Consider the following 21,264-nt stretch of genomic DNA (forward strand, 5'->3'; position numbering starts at 1 on the left):
CCAAACTACTGTCCGTTCGTGCCGGTACCGGGGTATCTTTCTGCACAATTACAACTCACCAGCGCACACTTCCTAAAGGAGCAAGGCATCCAAATATTTCCACATTCTATATTCAACCCATGTTTAGTTCTTGGATGAAATCCGTTATCAAAGATTTGCTGAGGAGCAAACTAATTGCAACCCGCGGTTGGAAATTACATTTTTGCAGTGCATAAGCGGCATAACAGGCTGTAAAAGTGTGTAAAGTAGCAAGTAGAGTTAATTGGGGGTATGCGCTTACGCGCTGTTCACTAATAAAGAACATTGCTGTACAAAGCTATAATACTGAGATCTTTTTAAATGCCGCTCGTAATTGCAATTTTTGTTTTCCAGAGACACATATATCCATATGAAATTTCGGAGGCACAGGCGTATCTATACAATGATTATGCATTCCATAAAACTTCGCATCTAATTAGGCATAATATAAAGTCCGTGAATCTCATTAGGCATAATATAAAGACTGCATCTCATTATGCATAATATAACGAATGTGAATATAATTAGGCATAATATAATGACTGTGCACCTAGTTAGGCTTAATATAAAAACTATACATCTAACTAGGCCTAATTTAAAGACTGTGCATCTCATTAGACATAAAATTATGACTGTGTACCTAATTAGGCCTAATATAAAGACTGTGAATTTCATTAGGCATAATATAATGGCTGTGCCCCTAATTAGGCCTAATATACTGAATGTGCATCTAATTAGGCCTAATATAATAAATGTGCACCTAATTAGGCCTAATATAAAGAATGTGCATCTACTTAGGCGTAATATATAGACTGTACATATAACTAGGCCTAATATAAAGACTGTGCATATAATGAGGCATAATATAATGACTGTACATCTAACTAAGCCTAATATAATGACTGTATATCTAATTAGGCATAATATAATGACTGTGCATATATTGAGGAATAATATAATGTGTGTGCATCTAATTAGGTACAATATGACTGTGCATCTAATTAGGCGTACCATTTTGACTTCGCATCTGATAACTCTATATGAGAATACCAGAATTTGTTCATATTTTAATAGTAATACTAATTTGTATCAAGTTGCATTTTTATGCTGAAGTGATTCTTTATGTATTCGTTTTCTGTGATTTACGAAAGAAACAACCAAACAAACAAAGACAAAATAAGTCCATATCAGAAATATAATTCGTAAGAATGAAAGAAAATCTCAACTTTAGAACAATCTCTGGTCTCGCATTGTTCTAAGCTTTAGAACAATCCTTGTATATAATTTGAGAGTTTACGCATATGTTAACATCATACAGACTAGAAATCCTCTTTAAGTTTGATAATTTGCAGTCTTCTATGTTGCACCATCTGCTCCTCCACCACCCCACCGGGCCCCGAGTGGCCGAGTGGTCTAAAGCGTTCGCCGTTACGGATCACTGCCATCTCACCTCTGTCTGCGCCGGTTCGAGTCTCAGATTCAGCCAATGTAGATATGTGAGAAAGCATGCCAGTAGCTTCTCGTGGGTCGGTGGTTCTTTCTGGGGTTTTCCCGGGTTCTTCCTCCACCATTAATACTGGCCGCCATATATGGCCTATCGTGTGCTGAAAAATGGCGTTAAACCCCACAACAACAACAACAACAACAACCACCCCACCACAGGATGGAGTGTATCGTACGATAGTATCCGTTGGTTTGTCAGATTTTAAGTTTGCGCAAAACTGCTTTATTTGCAGAACCTACTTATTACCCACACTTTGTGGTTGACTTTCATTTTGGATAAGAAAAAAACTTGTTGATTAGGGAGTATAAAGGTCACGGTCGTCTTGCATATAAAAGGAAAATTGTTTCTGCTCGATCAATTTAGTCACGTTGGAAAACATTAGCGTAGTTGACGTAAAGAAAAACACATGCAACTGGAGTGATGGAGAAACTAACTTAATTGGGAACAAATATTCAAGAATTAAGGTCACAGGGACCCGAATAAGAACTTCTTGACTGAGGGTCAAAGGTCACGTTAACGAACAGAAGAGTAAAGTTTGTGTTGAATAATTTTAATTGCAAAGCAAATGATGGCAACACAGATTGTAGATAATTTGCTGTTATGGGTAGGTATGACGCTATAGTTTGAGGGGCTTAGGCACCACAACGCAAAATGAAGAAACATACCTTTTGCATTATAATTTGTGCTATACAACGTGTTCTTTCAATAAGCCTCATAAATGATTTGCCTTTCAAAGCTAATAAGTCAGGCTCAAAATCACCTTTTTACCCCGTTGCTACTACAGTCATGAGCATTCCCTTCTTGTTTCCACATACAGAGCTGTTTTTGATGGTAGTCGTCAAATGCATCTTTTAAGATGCTTTTGTTAGTGTTGAGGGGATGGGAATAAAGAAAAAAAAACATCATCGATATGCATACAAAAGACAGGCGAAGAACAGAAGACAGCTCTTTCTTTATAAGAACAAACAAAAAGTGTTTGTTCGCATCATTTATCCTTTAGCTCAATGGTAGATTGTAAGAAGTTTAAGTTTGCCCCATGTTGCTAACTCGGTCTCATAGTTTGAGATATCACGAGCACAAAATTTGAACTAAAACAAAATATCCATACATTTTGTAATCTCTATAACTGTAGTCACAATAAAGGTAGAATTATCACAAATTCAGAAGTAGAATAGTACTATTCACCGTACATATTATCACAGCTTTAGCTGATATCTAAAGACTTTTGTGAAATTGTGGAATCGTAAGTTTTGTGAGCTCAGATGGTGTCGTGCCTACAGCGCAAGGTCTTCTTTGCCTTTGAATCCTGTTATATGTATGGTCATAGAGTGGGAAAAATCTGCTCCTCTTTCCGAGTACAATATGTTTAAGAATATGCTCCAAAGGCTACCACCTGTAGCCCTTTTATATGTGCTCTATGACACAACTCAATACATTTCTTCTGTTGTGTGAAACATATTTTCTTCTCATAAAAAGAAACAATCAAAATGAAGACCGTAAAGTGAAAGTCAATATGGATAAACACGGCACACCTCTGAATTCGATATATAAACTCATAAAAAAGAGAGACATCTATAGGAGAGGATACAATTATGAATAAAAGAAGGCTACAGCCTCCACGGCTCGAGTAAATCAAGTACATTAATTGGTGTATTCTACGCGGAACGCTGATATCGATACGTATACTCAGTAACAATTGACACCGCAACCACACTGGAAGAAATAATAAATGTCATATCAGCAAAGGCTCCTGGATATTCGAAGACTCTTGATTCCCATCCTGGCTGCCTGATTCACTGATTCTGTCTATGACAGTGCTATCATCATGTTCAAGAGACATATTACCCCTTCTCACACGGATAGCAGAGATCAAGGCCTCACGTACCTCCATAAGCCTCAAAAACTCCTCCTCTTCAAGGCCACATATCTTCAGGCTGAGTGATTGCAGCTCTGCAGCAGAAAGTATTTGACCAATTAAAATGTTATCAATGTAACGAACAAACAAAACAATGGAAAAAGAATAAGGAATTATGATGTTGGAATTGTGTGAAGTGTGAATGAATCCACACAGGGGTGATGTGCTTTAGTCACGCATAATCAAACCATAGAGTTACATGATCCATAAGATGAAAAAGCCTTTTGATTCTGGCAGACCTGCAAGGCCCTTTCACCCCCGAGGAATCTTAGCTAGTAAAATTATAAAATTAATGTACATTTTCCTTCAATGCCAAAACAAGCCCATATAATTTACTGTATAAAGATTCAAAGACAACTAAAACGCAACGAAGTATGTTTTTTATTCTATATAAAGAACGATCCTCCTTATTGGTTGAGGCCCGAGCCATATGATCCCCTGCCCATCACCAGTCCCAAGTGTGACAGGTAAGATACCTTGCAATTTCAATGCAAGCAACCTTTACTGTAAGACCCTCAGAACTGATTATGCTGTCACTCTCCAAGTCTAATAAGCCTTTGAAATTTGATGAAAATTCGGTCCATGTAAGTTGAGTTATTATGCAGGAACAAACAGTGTTATTTCACATCAACTGACCTGAGCCTTATTAATCAAAGGCTGAGTAAGTCTTATCCTCTGAGGTGTAATGCAGTTGTGAAGTTGATAATGGGTGAGGAACCTTGTGGAAATTGGACTTAATATTTAAAACCTAAAATGACAATTTTAACTTCTGTACACTTAAGTTTACAATCTCGATCAAAGAATCAATAGGAAGGTGTGGCTGCCTACGCATTGACTACCAATGAAGTTTAATGGCAAATGCATCCAGGAAGCTTCAATTCCAATCCACCGTTTCGTATATTCCACATTAATTAAATTTCTAAACAAAAAGTGTTTCGATTTGGGACTTTTGAGATCCTATTTTCCTTGAAGCAGAATCTGGGGATGATTGTATTGCCGTGAATCAGTTGTATTGAAGTAATTGATATGTACCATATGTTGCGGGTTGCAAGCTCAGTATGAACTACCAGTGCGTTCCAGTGCAAAACTACGCGATAAGAGAGTACGACAAGCTTCAGGAAGCAAAAATGTGTGATAAAATTTAAAATTTTGTCCGGTCAGATTTTCCTATTTTTTTATGCAAAAGGAAATGCAAGTTAAGTTAATTAAATCTTCACACAAAGACCAGAGTATGTTTAGGAAAATTCCTTTTATCAAAACAGAGACAGAGCAAAATTTCCGAATTTCGGCAACTTTTTAAGCACTTTTGCTAAAGTGCATTGAAATGGGTTCAGAATAAATCTGTCATATAAATGCTATCAAATCACCAGCTACACTGATATACTATTATTTGTATCAGACGCACAAGGTCCATGTTTTGCCGTTTTCGTTGGAAAAATTGAAAATCAGCCGTACGACATGCACGTCAGAAAGCTAAGTTTGAAGTAAATTACGTTTTTCTGCGAATACGTGCCCAATCACATTAGGTTAGGAATATTAGCCTGCTACCAAGCAAACAAACCTCCTAAAGACGAAAATCGTTTTATTCTGTCTTTTTATAATACACAAAGGGCAGTGGAGGACCATCTTGCTTTCGATATTCTATCAACAATCGAAGGTTTAAACTGTTTGTCTCGCAAGGCTGTCTGGATAAAAGCCAAGCGTGCAGAAGAAAAAGTTCCGAACAGGGACGGAACATCCACGAACGTGGTTGCTTCTGGAGATTGAGTTGGTTGGCCGGGATCTTCCTGTGAAGATATACCGCTAGATCAGATTTGGTGGATCGGTGACCCCGGACTTGTCCCATCTGAAATGGGCTATCAGAATCATCTTGCAATTCTGACCCTGTAACATTTGGAGTATTTTCGGTACAAGGACCGTGAGAGGGTAGGCAAAGGCCCATACTCCCTCTCAACTGATTGACAACGCATCCACAGCCCAAGCTTCTACGTCTGGAACGGGAGAGACGAAGGTGGGTAACTTGGGATTCCACCTCGTGGCAAAAACGTCAAATATCGGACGTCCCTAAAGTGCATTAATCCGAGTGAAGACCGATTGATAGAAAGACCATTCCGTTTGAAGGACGTGACCTCTGCTGGATAGACTGTTGGCCAAAACGTTGAGTCTGACGGGAATGTGTGTGATTTGTACGTTGATATGGAGGTTGTCGCACCAACATAAAAACTGCCAAATCAAAACACACACTTGTCAGACATAATAAGAAAGGCTTTACACACGAGAAGATCTTCCCAGAAGTAAAATGCTTTACTGACAGCCTTCAGTTACATGATGTTGATGTACAGAGGCTGTTCCCCAGGCTACCACGTACTGCTGACGGAAGCAAAGTGTGGCAACAGGTGGGCACCACAAACCTACGCACTGACGCCGATGCGTACTGTTATTTTCGCCTGGGGCTTCTCCAGTGGAATGTCCGAGGTCAGCCAACCTGGGCTGCTCCACTGACGTAGGAATGATCGAATCTCGTGCGTGATCATGATTGCTTAATGGATCGAGGAGACTTTAAAATAGGTGCCACTGTTCTAGCAATGCCATCTGTAAGTGGCGCATACAAAGACGACCGAGCGGGATCAGGTCCGCTGCCGCATTGAATAAACCGAGGCGCTGCAACATTTCTTTCGCTGAAATCCGAGTCTTGGTGGAAACGGACTCGATGTGTTCGACAAATCTGGTAACGCGAACATAATGAAGATTTAACAGATTCCGGATGGTTAATAACTCCATGCCCAGATAGACAAAGTTCTGAGATGGACGGAGGTTTGACTCTCCCCAATTCATTAAAAAGCCTAGATGATCTAAAATATGAAATAGATCGTTCCTGTCTTGAAATAGGAATGAATTTACCATGCATTTCTGTTATCATGTCATTCAGGTAAGCTGCCGTCGTTGTAGATGACGTCGACCGGAACAGGAAGACGACTCAATCCATAATCTGGCTGATGTTGATGCTAAAGGGAAAACAGTGAATTCATATACGGTTTCGCGGTAAGCAAAACTGAGAAACTTGCGGAATATGGGGTGGATTGGAACGTGAAGGTATGAGTCGATCAAGTCGAGACTGTTGGCATACCCGCCTTTTTGTGACGGAGAGGTGTATTGGCGGACCTCGCCGTCTTCATTTTGAACTTTGGAGGGGCATTTAATCTTGAGGTAACTCATGTCGATGATGGGCCTTCGCTAGCCATTTGCTTTCCGGATTAGAAACACCCGTGAATTAACCGCATGGATTGTGGTTTTTGCACAATCTCCACCTCCTGTTCTGAGATGAACGACTGTATTTCCTGTTGGAGGAAGGCGTCCTTCCCCAGATCTTCTGTGAAGAGGGGAGAGAAGAAGATGGGAGGGTGTTGGATGAATGAAGCCAGAAGCCTCTCCGAAATGACCTGGACCCCTCCATTACGAGGGAAGAGAGAGAGAGAGATTCATTGAGCTCAAAAACTCAGGAGTCGGCCACCCCCGGGTAGGCTGCCTGCATGCCTTGAGAAGGGTACGTCAATGCTTACGGTTTGGAGGCTTGAAAAAAGTCTGTTTCTTCCTGCCTCTGTACGACTGCCTCCTAGGTTGATTAGGCTGTGGTTTCCTGGCATTGGGTTGGGATCGGTATTGGTGTATATCTGACTGAGGAGATCCCCTGTCTGGGGACCGATGAGCATCCATACGCACTGGCAAGAGATGAGAGGGTCTAAACGCTTGTACAAGGAAGCGGAGTGTTGTAGGGGCAGTTCCTGAGCCGCCTGCCTCGACCTTCGTCGATTTGGCCTCCAAAAGGTAACGGAGTTCCAAATGAAGTCGTCCGTAAATCAAGTGTAAGGTGCAGTTGTTGATGTTGACGATATATATCGTCTCGTCGGATTAAGTCTAAACTGGCCAAAGCTGTCAAGTCATTAGCAACAGTAAGGTGAGTTGGTTGGTTATGGACCTGAGCGATCCTGGCCGTTGCTTCCCAGCCGTTGATATTGTTGGATTGCTGTGCGAGCCTGAATATTGCCAGTGAGGCCAAACATAACACAGACGATGTCACCATGATGTTACCAACCAGCTTATACGTATACTGGAACACGTTCATATCCACTTTGTATTATATGAATTCGACACGTTGGCGGCTACCAAATTCTTGTCGAGAGCCAGAAGGTCAGTACTGAAGGCGCTGGTGTGTGTCTGATACCAGCGAGAGGAGAAAGTCACAGGAACTTGGCTTTCCGAGAAGAACTCGTTAGAGTTCCCCGGGGGTGGTCTGGTCGGCTTCTGACTATGCATAAGTCATGCGGTTGGCATCGACTACTCTGGCCGGTCGTATTTGTCACTAGCTCTCCCTTGAGGGTAGGCTGGGAGTAATCGAAAGTCCGGCATAGCTGGCACTGTCGGCTGGTGTGAAAGGTGTGTGGTCTGCCCGGATGCTCTCAGGCAATAATCGGTACTGGCTACTGCGAAGGCCTGGCTTAACTGACAGTGATAAGATGAAGACGACGCAGCTAGACGGACGGATCTATCACTACGATCCCCGTATGAACTTTCTGATTGGAAATTTTTAATAAAATAGTACCCATGCAGCAACGGTTGGACTGCAGGAGACAGCTGGGCTGCTGGTAATGTCAGAACGGCCGGTAACGGTGCGTCCATATTAAGAGTTGGATCCAACGGATCCGGCATTAACCTTATGAGCCCAGACTTACTGGCCCGAAGGCCATCCTCGGGCATGCGTGGGGACGTACTCCCAGTGGACTGTCTAAAATTGGACGAATACTCCCCTAATGCGTCCGTAGAAGCAAGAAATCGAAAAGGGGAAAAATTACCCAGGTGTAAGGGGTTGCGTAGTAAAAGCCTGTACCAGACGTCACATTTGTTCTAACGACGGCTCTAAACCCTCCTTGTATTCTCTCCGTCTCCTAAAGTAGCTGTGGCCGTGGGTTGCACCCGACCAAATTTGGAGGGGAGGGGAACCAGCGTCCACCACAAGGCTTGCCACGGAAGTGGATTTGGGGTGAAGGCTGTGGACGTTTGTGCTATCCTTTCTTGATTTAGACCTCCTTGCTTTTCCCTTGGCTGCTCTTTGGAGCACTGCTGCCCATGTGTTATCTGACCGCGTGCTGCACATATATAAAGGTGACGGCAAAGAACAATGTATGTATACAATGCAGTCGTCAAGAGTATCCTCCCTTGTCTTGAATTTCTCGCATTTCAGACGTTTGGAAGATATTTCGCTGACACAGCACGAAAACAAATATTAAAGCTGAAACTAGTAATGTATTTAATTACTAAGACGCTCAAACACTATCATAACTAACAGAGTAGAGAAAGTTTCGAATCAAAAAATTATGGCCCTGTTAGTAGTAGGAGGAAATGGGGGTCCTCGGTCACCCATCCCCTACGTGGTGTAGGTGAGTGAGGAACCTCACAGAACTCTACTGCTGGGTTATGGGGTTCTGGCTTACCTGCTCATAGCATCCTCCTTAATTATTAGAGAGTTGCTTGTAGTATAGATGTATATTCCGTGTTATCCGTGGCATGTGGATAAGTTGGGTCCGAGCAAGGAGAGTTATGGACCCGAGTTGAAATTAAGTGAGGCAGAGTCGAAGGCCTGCTTGAAGCGTGCGAAAGGGTTAATAGCGTATGCGAATAAGGATCTGGGTTATGTGCCTTAGATGATCTATTGGGAGGATAGTGAAGAAGAGGAGAACAAGGAGTGGGTGAAACATAGTCTCAGTCATCAGCGCCCAGTGCAACGCTAAAATCAGCAGTATCACACCAAAACTAAGTTGAAGCGTTTTCATTTGTCGGAGCCCCAGCGAAATGAGTTTCATTGCACGCTGAACAAAGTGACTTGAGTGCAGTTGGTGGATCGTACAAATTTCATCAAATTTTAGTATGTGTTTAAGAGTATTTATTGAGAAGATGGGTCTTCACAAGCATGCAGTGAAATGTAAGATTGTTTTTGGAAAGAGTTTGATGGAGGATTACGATAAGATTATTTCTAAGGCGTTGTCAAGCTAGTCAGTGAAGCAGCGGGAATCCATGACTTAAAATGTTCAGGACAGCCAAACCACTTGACGAGAGATTGTTTCTCTTGGTATAGAGGACTTTTTCAACTCGGAAGACGTCCTGAGTGGTTTCTTGTAACTCTTATTCGTAAAAAGACCCTTGGATGGGTTTTCCTGAGGATTCTTAGAGGGTGTAGGTCATTGGAAAGTTTTCTTCAACGGTATCGACGACGAAAACTTCTTCCGTACAGTTGGGAGAGTATCCTTTTTCGAAAGTGGATTTTGGTCTGCTAATTCTAACGCGATCCCATACTTTGAATTTAATGGAGTTGGAATAACTGATGTTGCAAGCATGCCTACAGAAGACAAGGATCCCTGGGCGAGCTAGCAGTTGACGAGAGGCTGTTGACATTGGTGATGTTGAAAGGTAAATCTCCATTGTACATTCCATTTTGTGTCAGGGACGTCCCAACACTGAACTCCAAAATAGATTCGATGGAGGTCCATGCAATTTTCAGCAAGAGTGATACGACTCCAAAGGGTAGAGTAATTGGCTTCTATTTTAATGTTGGCTGAGAAGTCTCCGTTGACAGCGATCATTCATGAGATTTCGATGGAGATGTCGTTGATATTGTACCCCAGCAAAAGTTCGTAATCATTTTTTTAGAAACGCGATGACGTAAGATCGATTATTGTTGGCGGTGACGTTGAAGAAGCTATTCCAGATTTCGGCGGAGAGGAGAGCGATTTTGTACGACGACAGCTGTTCTATTTCCTGGGGAGGATAATACCTCACCGTGGAGGTGACCGATATCCTCCATATCGTCTGTATCAGGTCCTAGAACAAAATGCGATGCTGTTCGGAGGTGACGAACCCTTGATGCGGCAGATGATTGATGATTTTGAAAATCTCGTTATCGATGTCGACACCAAACACTACCTCCCCGACGAAGTCTTTTTCATTTGGACAGATGTTTCTTCAGTTCCTTTTTTCATTCCTTCAGTATGTTAGGACAAGTATTGGAGATAAGGAAGGCGTGATTCTTCCGCGACAAATCGTTGGTAACCTGCTCCCTTGCTTTACTTTTCATATCTCCAACAAGGTGTTCTGTGCTCATTTGTAATTTTTCTGACTGACGTGTTTGAGGGTATATTTTTCCTCTAGAGTAAGCTCGACATGTTCTCCTCCAACAGAGGCCTTGATATATTTAGCGATGAGTTTTTCTTATTTCTCGAATGTGAGGGCAGTCTCTGTGGGGATCTCTACTTCTTTGAATCGAGCGTCCTCTAATCCTGTTGGAAAGAGGGGGCGAGTTGAGCGCTCTGTAACTCATGAGGAGTGGCAAAGTAGACGGGCATCTCATCATGAGAAGTATTTAAGGTTCGACGCTTTCCTCCGCTTGTTCAACAGCTGCGAGTAGGTCAGTTTCTCAAATTCTGTCTTCATAGGAATGAGTTCCAGATATTCCTTGTCATACGTTTTTCGTTCCTCCTTGATCCATTTGTCCTGTTCTTTTTTCTTCTTTTCCTCTGGATCGACATTTTCTTCGCAGATGATTCTTCCTCGGGTTTTCTCGTGAGCGTTGAAAGACGTGACAATTCTAGAGCGCCCCTTTAGTGCTGTTCTCTATGCATGCCTTCTTCTTTCAGTGCATCTTTGTACTCTCAGAACTGAGTGACAAGACTTTTAACATGCGTTCTTTCTCAGGTCCATCAGGCTTCGTACTGGCTGAGGTGAGATTACTCTGAGTGATTGTAATGAGTACTCCAAAAGCCGCCTGACCAGTAAAATGATTTTGGTCGGGGGGATGTCGTAGTATTCACTATATCCTTGAGTATGGGAAAATCGACCTCCACAAATTTATATAGCCACACGATATTGGGTTTGCTGGGTCGTTCCCTAAACTTAACCGTGTTGTGATGAAGTCAATCGTGTCTTTATTTTATCTCACGCTGTCTTTCTTGATCCCTGGTTAAGGCCTTCCTCTTTTCCCTCCTTTCTGTGGCTGCTTCGGCTTGCGCGAACATCTCGGGAATCAAGCTTCGGGTGGGAAATTGACAAACTCCTCCGATAAATGTTGTTGCCGTTCCTGAGTCTCTTTGATCGTGTTCAGGAGCTGATCTTGCTTGTAGGTGGATTTGGCTTCGTCGAGTTTGGTTAGGATGGGCTTGAACAATTCTCCAGCCACATTGCGCTGAAAGGACTGTTGTCCCACTTTATCTGCGATGACGCGTTGACGTAAGGACGCTCACTTGTCGATTAAAGTCTGATAGACCTCATCGAGCTGACGACGCGTGCCGACTTTTTCGATAGATATGGTGGTTATACTAATGGGGCAGGTAAAATTCGTCAAATCCTTTGCGATGGCGATCAGGAATGGTCACCGCATCGCGATAAAATGTAATGAAATCGTGTGGGGAGTCAGAGTCTCTGCGACACATCAGTCTCTAAATTGGGATACGGAGATGCCATGACAGTGGTTTCTTGTGATATCCTCGATGTCTCGGTTATCCAGCCCCGAAAACAGCACGAAGGATCCCAAGTTCATCAGATAAATTTGGGGACGTCGTAGCAGGATTGTTCATGTTTTCTCTGTCGATTTTAATTTCGTCAAAGAGTCCATGTTTTCCACGGGATAAATTTCCTCTGGATCGGCGATAGTGAAGATCTCTTTTTCTGCAAGGGAATCTCCAACTTCGTTCAGCGTGTGGTATTTGTCCTGATGAGGATGAATGATTAACCAGCTGACAAGCTAAAGTGTCTTCACAGGCTGTCTACCCGCGGATTATGATGTAGCGTTGACGGGTAAATACCATAAAACGGGTTGAGTCATTGCGGGAGATGTTTCCGTGATGGGTCAGGTGACTAACGATCTTTTCATGTCCTATTTGCCGACGTCCGGAACCACCTGTAACATTTACAGACGGGGGGGGGGACTCAACCTCAGATCGACTATAATCTATCATTTGGGGATGCTGGATCATTCATCTGCGTCGATGCCAATGGAAATTATAGCCCGATCAACATGCATTCGGTTGAAGGGTTTTGCTTGAGAAATACTACGAATCAACGTCTGCTGATCGTCAACAATGCCATCAACTTGTACAGGATCACATTCGATGGAAACGAATACTTTGCGTGGATATCAAAGCCATATCGTGTGCTCAGTTAAAATCGCTCGGAGGTACCAATCTGTCTCTGACGGGTGGAACTCTTGCAGAAGACCTCGCCAAGGGAGCTTTTAAGGTAACGGGTTTACCCACGACGGGAACACCCTACCAGGACAGTGCAGTCAGTTATGAGCAAGTGACGGGCTATGCACTGGCACGTGCAGGAGAAGCCATGACAGGAGATCTAAACATGGACTACAATATAACTTTCATGCAGTCCACACCCATCAACACCATCGACGTCGACAATAAACTGTGCGTCGACGGACGCCAAGGCAAAAACAATGTGGGATTTATTCAGTCGCTGTCTGAAACAATGAATAACAGAAATGGCAATAAAGTCTCTGCCTCGTAGGAATGCTCAACGCAGCACAAAGCCTATTTCGCTTTTTCCTCCAACGTATCTCTGGCTAGTGCTGCCAGCGAATGGCCTCCCATCGGTGTCACTTCTTATTCTGGATACAAGTCCAACTTCCTTTTCCATGTCTATATAGAAACTTTACGTTCGTCAACGTGCGAGGGGCTCGGAGAGAATCCTGCCATGGCATTTCGAGGGCACCAAGCTAGACAGTACCACCGATGTGATTTACGTCAGCTCTGCTGACATTGGATTGACGACGTTAGAATGTTACGTCACCAACACCACGTTTAAGTTGTTGTTGTTCAAGGGTTTAACGCCATTTTTCAGCACAATATAGGCTATACATGGAGGCCAGTATAACTGGTGGAGAAAGAACCCTGGAAAACCCAGGGAAGAAACACCGACCCACGAGAAGCTACTGGCAAGCTTTCACACGTACCCACGCTAGCTGAGCCTTGGACTCGAACCCACGCAGACAGAGGTAAGATGGCAGTGATCCGGAACGTTGAGCGCTTTAGACCACTCGGCCATGTTTAAGTACTCCATCTTTAAGCTGTTAGCGCTGACCGCGGATCTACTAATGATGGCTTAAGCTATTTTCAGATCTTTACTGTCGACGATCTTGTATAATAGACATGGAAATCTTGCGCGTTCCCACAGAATTGTACCAGTTGCTGTTTGACGAGGAGTACAGACAGGAAGCGTCTAATGCAGGCAATGAGCAGAACGTGCTAAAGCAGACGATGGAATTGCATGGAGCGTTACACGAGGTCAGAAAAGCAGGTCATTTATGTCCGAGAGTGGCCTACGAGCATTGGAAAGAGAACGACATGGCATGGTCTCATGTGTCAGTGGGAAGCACGAGGAAGGCATAGCTCCGAGAAGCCACTGATCGATAAAATGTGGTCCACAAATTATGTAACGATCGAAAATCAGAGCGGTTAGTCAAAACCATCGAAGACCTTGTCCGGAATATCATTCAGGAATTACATTCAGGTCTCTTGGATCTCATCGTGAGCGAGGGCTAAGTCGAATGACGGCAATTTGTGCGAAAGGATGAAGCCAACAAAAAAGATCACGATTGCGTGGACAAAGTCGTCTCCCGAAAACGCTTTCGCGGAGATAGAGCTTTGCGTGGGTGTATCAACAAACATACGTATTTTCAGGAGGTCGGACTGGAATACGAGGACGTAAACAAGATCATTGCGGTGATGACACTCGACGACCGCGTAGCTGGAAGAGATGACGATGAAGTTTTTCACGATGATGCACTAGTGTTAAAATAACAAGGCTATGGAAGCAGTCTTTAACGTGCTCATGTTCAGCGTGTATGGAAATGACCGAGCTTGGTGTGCCTGCGGATTCCTACACGTATTTAAAACAGTTTCAGCCCGAGGAAATAGAACACATGTTGAGTGATGTGTTTAAGAAAGGAATTGTTCTTCCACAAGCACACTTTGTTTCCTGGCTGCTGGATACAATCAGCGATCGAGAAAAATATCGACATAAATACTGCAGTACGTGGGTTCACAGAGACAGAGCAAAGCCTTTGAAAAAGTTCATATCAACGTAGAATAAAATTGCTCTGGCGTACTATTTTCTCTACAGATATCACCGAAAAATAGCGTTCGAGTAGGATAGGTTACACGTCATAGAATCACAACGATATCCGGACCATGTGGAACTGAGAGTGACTCATGATATGCTGTCGGATCTGGTGAAATCAAATCAGCTGACAAAAATCACTCATGGCTTAAACTTATATCCGTTGTGGCTGGTGGGTGAAAAGGTATCTGAGATCAACGACGATAACGTGAATGGGCGTATCCAATTCTTAAAAGAAAACTTACTTGAATTACTGAAGGGATTAGTCGACAAAGATTGATCCTCGACTTTAACCACATCAAAGAAAAAAATTACCGACAGAGCAGCATCGTGAACTAGAAACGTACTAGCGCTATTATCATCGAAGACTCTACGTCTACAAGCACGTGTACCGACGTTACAAACGCATGATGAGAGTAATTTCGATGATTCCGTTTAACGTGATGGCGACCGGAACCATTTCCACGGAAGCACTAGTCAATATGATGTTGATTTTATCTGGAGTTGGACTTATCATGCAGACCCTGATTAAACGTCTCGAGCCACGTCTGGAGGCTAAAAAGAATATCACCAAGGAGGCTATGCTGGCCCATCAAAAAATGCTGAACAAACTCCGATCCTATCTGCACGGGGATCCTTTGGACGTGGTGTTATTGATCAGCGAATTCAGAGCCATGCACGACCTCATCGTAGACATTGTAGGCGATCAATGTACGACTCTGAGCCGATTCGGAAAAACCTACGATCAGAAATATAAAGATGAATGTCTGACGACGAAGAGATCTTTGTGACCGACGTATCTTACATCACCCGAAACTATTGTCGCCGTCTCGCAGAATCACGTGTCCGTAAACATCGAATTGACGCTGAGCAACATAGAAGGAGCATAGCGTGTGCAGGCCTTACTGACAAGAGAGAAACGTGCGGACCTGGCTCAGAGGGGTATCGTCAAATTCTACTACAACGAGAATCTGATTCGGTAGCACTGCATGCAAAGTCTGAACGAAAAAAACGCTAAAAATGATTTTAAAATTTATCTAAATAATATAGATGGAGGATGCATAAATGGCCGAGTATGACGTGGATGATATGCGATACATGACCTACGTCATAGTGGAAAATAAGGAGGATCTCAAGCAGGCCATTGTCAACGCGTTCCATCTCAGCATTGACATAAGCGTGAATCTCACGTTGGCCAAAGTCGTGGGTATAGGATTAGATCTCGTCCTACTCAAGGTGGCACAACAGAAAACACTCTACGACACGGGTACGCTCAACATGACATACGATATAAAGCTTTTGTTGAAGCATTGTATCTCCTGCATGCATCGAGAAGAGCTCCTCAATTTGCTGTATCGATCCTCATAAAATATGGATTGAAAACATGGTTTCTGGCATAAGTTTTTGCTATCTGTCAGATCTTATGTCCAAACTGCACAACCGATTATCCGATGGATCTCCGTTGAGATGAGAGGCGGAATAGCCAATGGAAATAACTCCCCGATGAGTTTCAAACACAAAACGCCCTCACTCCATGGACAAACGCGTGAACGATGGAACAGCCAGTCGTGCTAAACCACACCACATATCTGATCTTCGTGCGTATGTTACGCACCTCTCCTTCGTTCCCCTCATAACGATTATACACGGGATGTACTTTCCACTGCGTCATGCTTAACCTTAGCCATAAACAATTTGAACAGCTATGAATGGCTTTTGGATTTCTGGGTCGTTCTGGTTTTTCGTAGTAATATTTAATCGATTGGATGTTTCGTCCTCGACAGCGCTGACATATTTGGAGCTGACCTCGAACGCCGTCCGGACAGCCCAAGCAGGGCTGTCATGCTTAATCAGAGCATAGTGCTACACAAAGTATTCTCTCGTGCAGGACCTGTTGCACTTCTCCGTGCTACCCTGAGGCAGCCACACACACTTCTGTGTCCCATGCGAGGGCGATGATGCTATATAATACACATTACATTTTTATGTGAAATAAAACAAACAATTAAAGACACAACCACAGTATATTATATACCATCTCTATCGTTGCAAGGATAGATCAAAATTTTATTCTAGTAACAATGAGAAGTATATCTGATCCCAATCCAGGAAGAGATTTTTTCCTTCGTCATGATCTGTCTCGTCGATATCTGCTACTCCGATTCCCTATCCTCGATCCAATGCCACTCTGCACGAAGTCATCGAACGCGTCCGAAAAGACGTCGAGGCAATGCCCCGTCGAAAGGACAAGGTAGTAACAGGGCCAGAGATCCTCACCACGCAGCAGTATCTCAAAAACACTGCGAGACCACAGCAAATCACTCAAATGAACCACCACCGCTCCCCAAAGAACTTCTTCGACTTCATCACGACTTCCTCAGTCGATCCCGTCCAGCTTCTATCGATCCACAGCCCTTCAAAGACAACACGATAATATCACACGTCTTCCACCTCCACGACACGTTAAAAAGGCGTACGGAGGAACTTACAAATGATTCCTCTACGATCATTCCCACATTCTTCAACGAGGAATTGATCCAGCACTCCTGCAGCGACTTCTACACTTTACTGTCCAAGCAGAATCAACGCGCACACACCGCCATCAGACTCAGATTTGCCTTCCACGTTCACCTGATGAAGGAACACAAAAGCATCGACGTTTGGATCAGAGCAAAATCACTCATCGTGCATCGCGATGACCATTTCAATCGTATCGTTCACATCGCCTGGTCGATTATCTAAAGTTGTCTCGAAGATTTCGAAAGTCAGAATCCGCTTGGATTTTCGCTAGAGTCAATTCCATCTCATTTCAAACTGTCGAATTCATCCCGTTACGCGGAAGTAAGTACGTCCCACTCCCCAAGCAAATCCTGGCTACCAAAGCCTGCATTAACGTCAAAAACAACGATGACTACTGTCTTGTGTGAAGTATCCTTTCCGCACTCCATCCCTCAGCGGATAATGTCGATCGCGTCTCCATGTACAAAGCCTATTTTGATAGCATCCACACCAATGGAATCACCTTTCTAGCGTCGAGCAACGACGTTTCTCCGCTAGAATCGCTCAACGAGGGACTCTCCTTCATTGTCTTCGGACTCGATGAGCACAAAGGGGGCGATAAACAGTTCGTCCTCTATTCACTGATGATCTCCAAGACAGCCTCACAACGCAGCATCAATTTACTGCATTACCATCACCATTTTGTCTACATCAAAGACTTTAGCCGATTATATCGATCTGAGTACACCCAACATAATAATCATGGGGTATTTCTGCTATCGCTGCTTACAATGCTTGGCTCAATCCCAAAGACTGCAGAGACATCTCTCGTCGGGGTACTGCCAAGAACTACAAGTTCAGATGCCACGTGAAGAAACACTACAGTTCGAACATCACTACAAAAAAAATATTCTTGTGTTTGTCATGCCGTCTTTGACTGCGAGGCCATCCTGGAAAAAGTACAAGGACCTTCTTTTTATCCAAACTATTATTTCACTCAAGTTGAACACACGCATATCACCTGTTCTATTGGGTTTAAGGTATGCTGCCCTGTGGATGAATCCCTGTCGTCAGCGTATCAGCAGTATCGGGGTGAGGATTGCATTCCATGGTTCTTTGAGCAACTCGCCGCAAAAGTGAAACGCATTCGGGAGATTCAAAAAAATCCAGCCCCTATATTTTCATTCACCTAACCACAACTGCAACACCACAAAGAAGCGCAGCAGTGTCACATCTGCGAAGACTGCTTTCAACCCCACGATCGCAAAGTCAGAGACCACTGCCATATCACCGGTTACTATCGAGGAGCTGCTCATGCTGGTTGTAACTTACACTGAATGGATTCAGACTTCCTTCCCGTCATTGTCATTAATCTACGAGGATACGATGGACACTTCATCGTTGCAGCCCTCAGCCATCCACGCGTCAAATCAATTCATGCTGAAGTAGGAACTCAGATATAAAGCATTAACAACAACTTCGAAAAGTATATGTCAATCACCACTGGACCTTTCCGATTTATCGGCTTCTTCCAGTTTATGTCCATGTCGCTGAAAGAACTCGCCAAACACTGACCTCGGTTCACCCACCTCGACAAGGAATTAGGACATCAAGCCGGCCTTCTCAAACAGAAATGTGTTTATCCCTACGAATATATCAATTCCTCCTCACGCTTCGACGATACCTCGCTACCCCCGCAAAAAAAAAAAAAAAAAAAAAAAAAAAAAAAAAAAAAAAAAAAAAAAAAAAAACCATTTACACTGATCTCAGCCTGACAGGAATCATTGATGAAGAATACAAATACGCCAACAAGATATGGAACGACTTTGGTTACCACACTCTCAGAGATTATGGCGATGTTTATCTCAAAACTAATGTGATCCTACTCGCAGATGTCTTTGACAATTTCAGACGTACATGCTGCCTCACCAATTACCAGCTCGATCAGCTCTAGTATTTCTCCTCACCCGGACATTTCTAGGAAGTCATGCTTAAACCCGCTGGTGTGACCTTAGAACACTTCACCGATTGAGACATGTTCATGATCACTGAGCATCTGCACCATCAGCCAATAACATGCCGTTGCAAATAACAAATATATGAAACACAACAACCCTAATCAACCCTCCACCTACATACTCTGCATCGAAGAACTCGCAAAATAGATCTAAAAGAATGATGGATGCGCCTTTACGAATGCAAAATACGGCTGGATTATCGGGGGATGAACTGTTTGACCTATGCTCTTTACAGCAGCTAAGCTAAAAACTAGAGACATATAACGATGCCAAGGGAATGTAATGGGCAAGAGTTACTTTCCTTTGACTATTTGAAATAGACAGAGTAAAACGATGGTTCTCTTTTAGTAGAGCTGGATTCGTGACGTAACAGACCAATATTCCTAACGTAATTTGATTGGTGAACGTATTCGAAGGAGAAAGTGAAATTTTGTTTTAATTATGGAGCGAAACCTTGACTTATCGAGGATTCACCATCACAATTCCAGTGTCGGCTACAGTGTCCATGTTACATTCTAATAATCAATAGGGAGATGATCCTGTCCAAAATGAAAAGACAACCTATGAAATTTGACGAAAATTAGAAAAGAAAACTTGATATATCGTACAGAAAGGAAAGTCAGGCCAGTAACCTTGATCTTCGACCGAAGAAACCCCAAATCATAAGGTAAGACACACATATGATTTAGAAAAAGACCTCAGAAAACAAAAAGTTATATTTTGTAAACATCTTCTTCTATAGTCTGACGTGTACTAACAGACATACACACATGAATATCGCTTTAAGCAGCTGCATGTTTGATCAAGGGATTAAATATAAGTTCATTTCCATCTTCAGATGTTGCAAATCGGTGTTGAGAGCAGAGCAGCTGAGACTCTAGGCGGTGACCTGCATCTTTCCAAAATAACGGGTCTCGTGCTCACGTCTGAGTACGCATTATTATCATACGTGTTTGGTTGCATGTTCAACAGACTCTGGTGATAACTTTCATATGGACCGATGGTATGAATACAATACTGCAAGTTTGTCATTCTCTTGTGTCATCCATGGGCTATGGTCACTTTCAAGTAAAAAATATTCAACGCTTTTTAAAAGTGATTATAGAAGTTCATTACTGTTCTATTCAATCTTATATTAAAATAAAGAATAAAAAAAGAAATATAAATTATCATAATTTGCTTAGCGTTATCTTAAAAAGATAGTGCTGAAATCTTCAACTGAAAGGCTGCTCCGTTTTGATTAACAGTTCTACTTAAAATGTTTAAACAAGTGTCTTTGAAATTTATAGAATATTCACCAGCAGATTGTTTTATTTAAAAGAAGAAAATTGTATTTTAAGATTTGGAGACTGATGTCTACAAATCGAGTTCAAATATTTTGCATGGACTGAATTCCAATAGAGCGATAAACATTATATGAACATAAAAAGCATGTGCTAGTTACCAAGTCTGCGATCTGTTTGCAAAGAGCAGATAGACTGGACAGTGGCCACGTTGAGACGGCAGTAGAGGGAGAGTTCACTCAGATGAGAACATCGTTTCAACAGGTATAGTAGGTCATCGTCAATGGACACTTGTTTCTCTAGATGTAATGTCAACTTCTCTGTGTAGACCATGAACAAGAAGAAAGAATAAAGATAAAACTTTGGAAGGCTAGTCAAGTAAGATAAACGTACTCACTAACTATTTTGCCATTCTGCATAATTCACGAATTTCCCCGAACAAGGCCATTATATTAGGCTTTTCTCATCCTGGCATTGTGACAGTCTTCGTTCCAGTCAGATTTCCCAAGTAAATACGACAAACAAAACGCCATTACTTGATTTTGATGGACACATTTGTCAGTTATAAAAAGTAGGAATGCTTATTTCTCACATCCAAGCATACAATCATGTACAACCCATGAATAAACATGGGAAGAGTTTCAATCATCTTTTGTCGATAACTTAAGATTTTGAATTTTTATTGATATTGGGCATCAAAATGGAATATAATTAACTATTAACCGTTTTAACAACACACTCATCGAACTTGATAAGGTGCAATCAGTAAAATCTGATTAAATTCTGTCAAATATGCTTTATATGGAAAATTGTTTAGGAGTGTTGTTTTTTATTTCGATACAGATTGTCATAATT

At 42.6% G+C, this 21,264-nt stretch overlaps 1 protein-coding gene across 1 annotated transcript in view; it reads right to left on the minus strand.

The window, feature by feature from the left end:
• Window positions 1-1,671: 1,671 nt before the first annotated feature.
• LOC149803566 (F-box only protein 39-like) overlaps window positions 1,672-21,264 on the minus strand; it is a 46,050-nt gene continuing 26,457 nt past the window's right edge. The window contains exons 2-3 of the mRNA XM_089953304.1: window positions 20,571-20,729; window positions 1,672-3,472 (exon numbers count right to left, since the gene is read on the minus strand). Coding sequence (XP_089809430.1) covers window positions 3,255-3,472; window positions 20,571-20,729 — 377 coding nt within the window. The 3' untranslated portion in view covers window positions 1,672-3,254. The remainder of the gene's footprint in view (window positions 3,473-20,570; window positions 20,730-21,264) is intronic.

This window comes from Sinohyriopsis cumingii, chromosome 3 (assembly GCF_028554795.1).
Source record: "Sinohyriopsis cumingii isolate HCF-2022 chromosome 3, ASM2855479v2, whole genome shotgun sequence".
In the NCBI taxonomy this organism is placed as follows: domain Eukaryota; kingdom Metazoa; phylum Mollusca; class Bivalvia; order Unionida; family Unionidae; genus Sinohyriopsis; species Sinohyriopsis cumingii.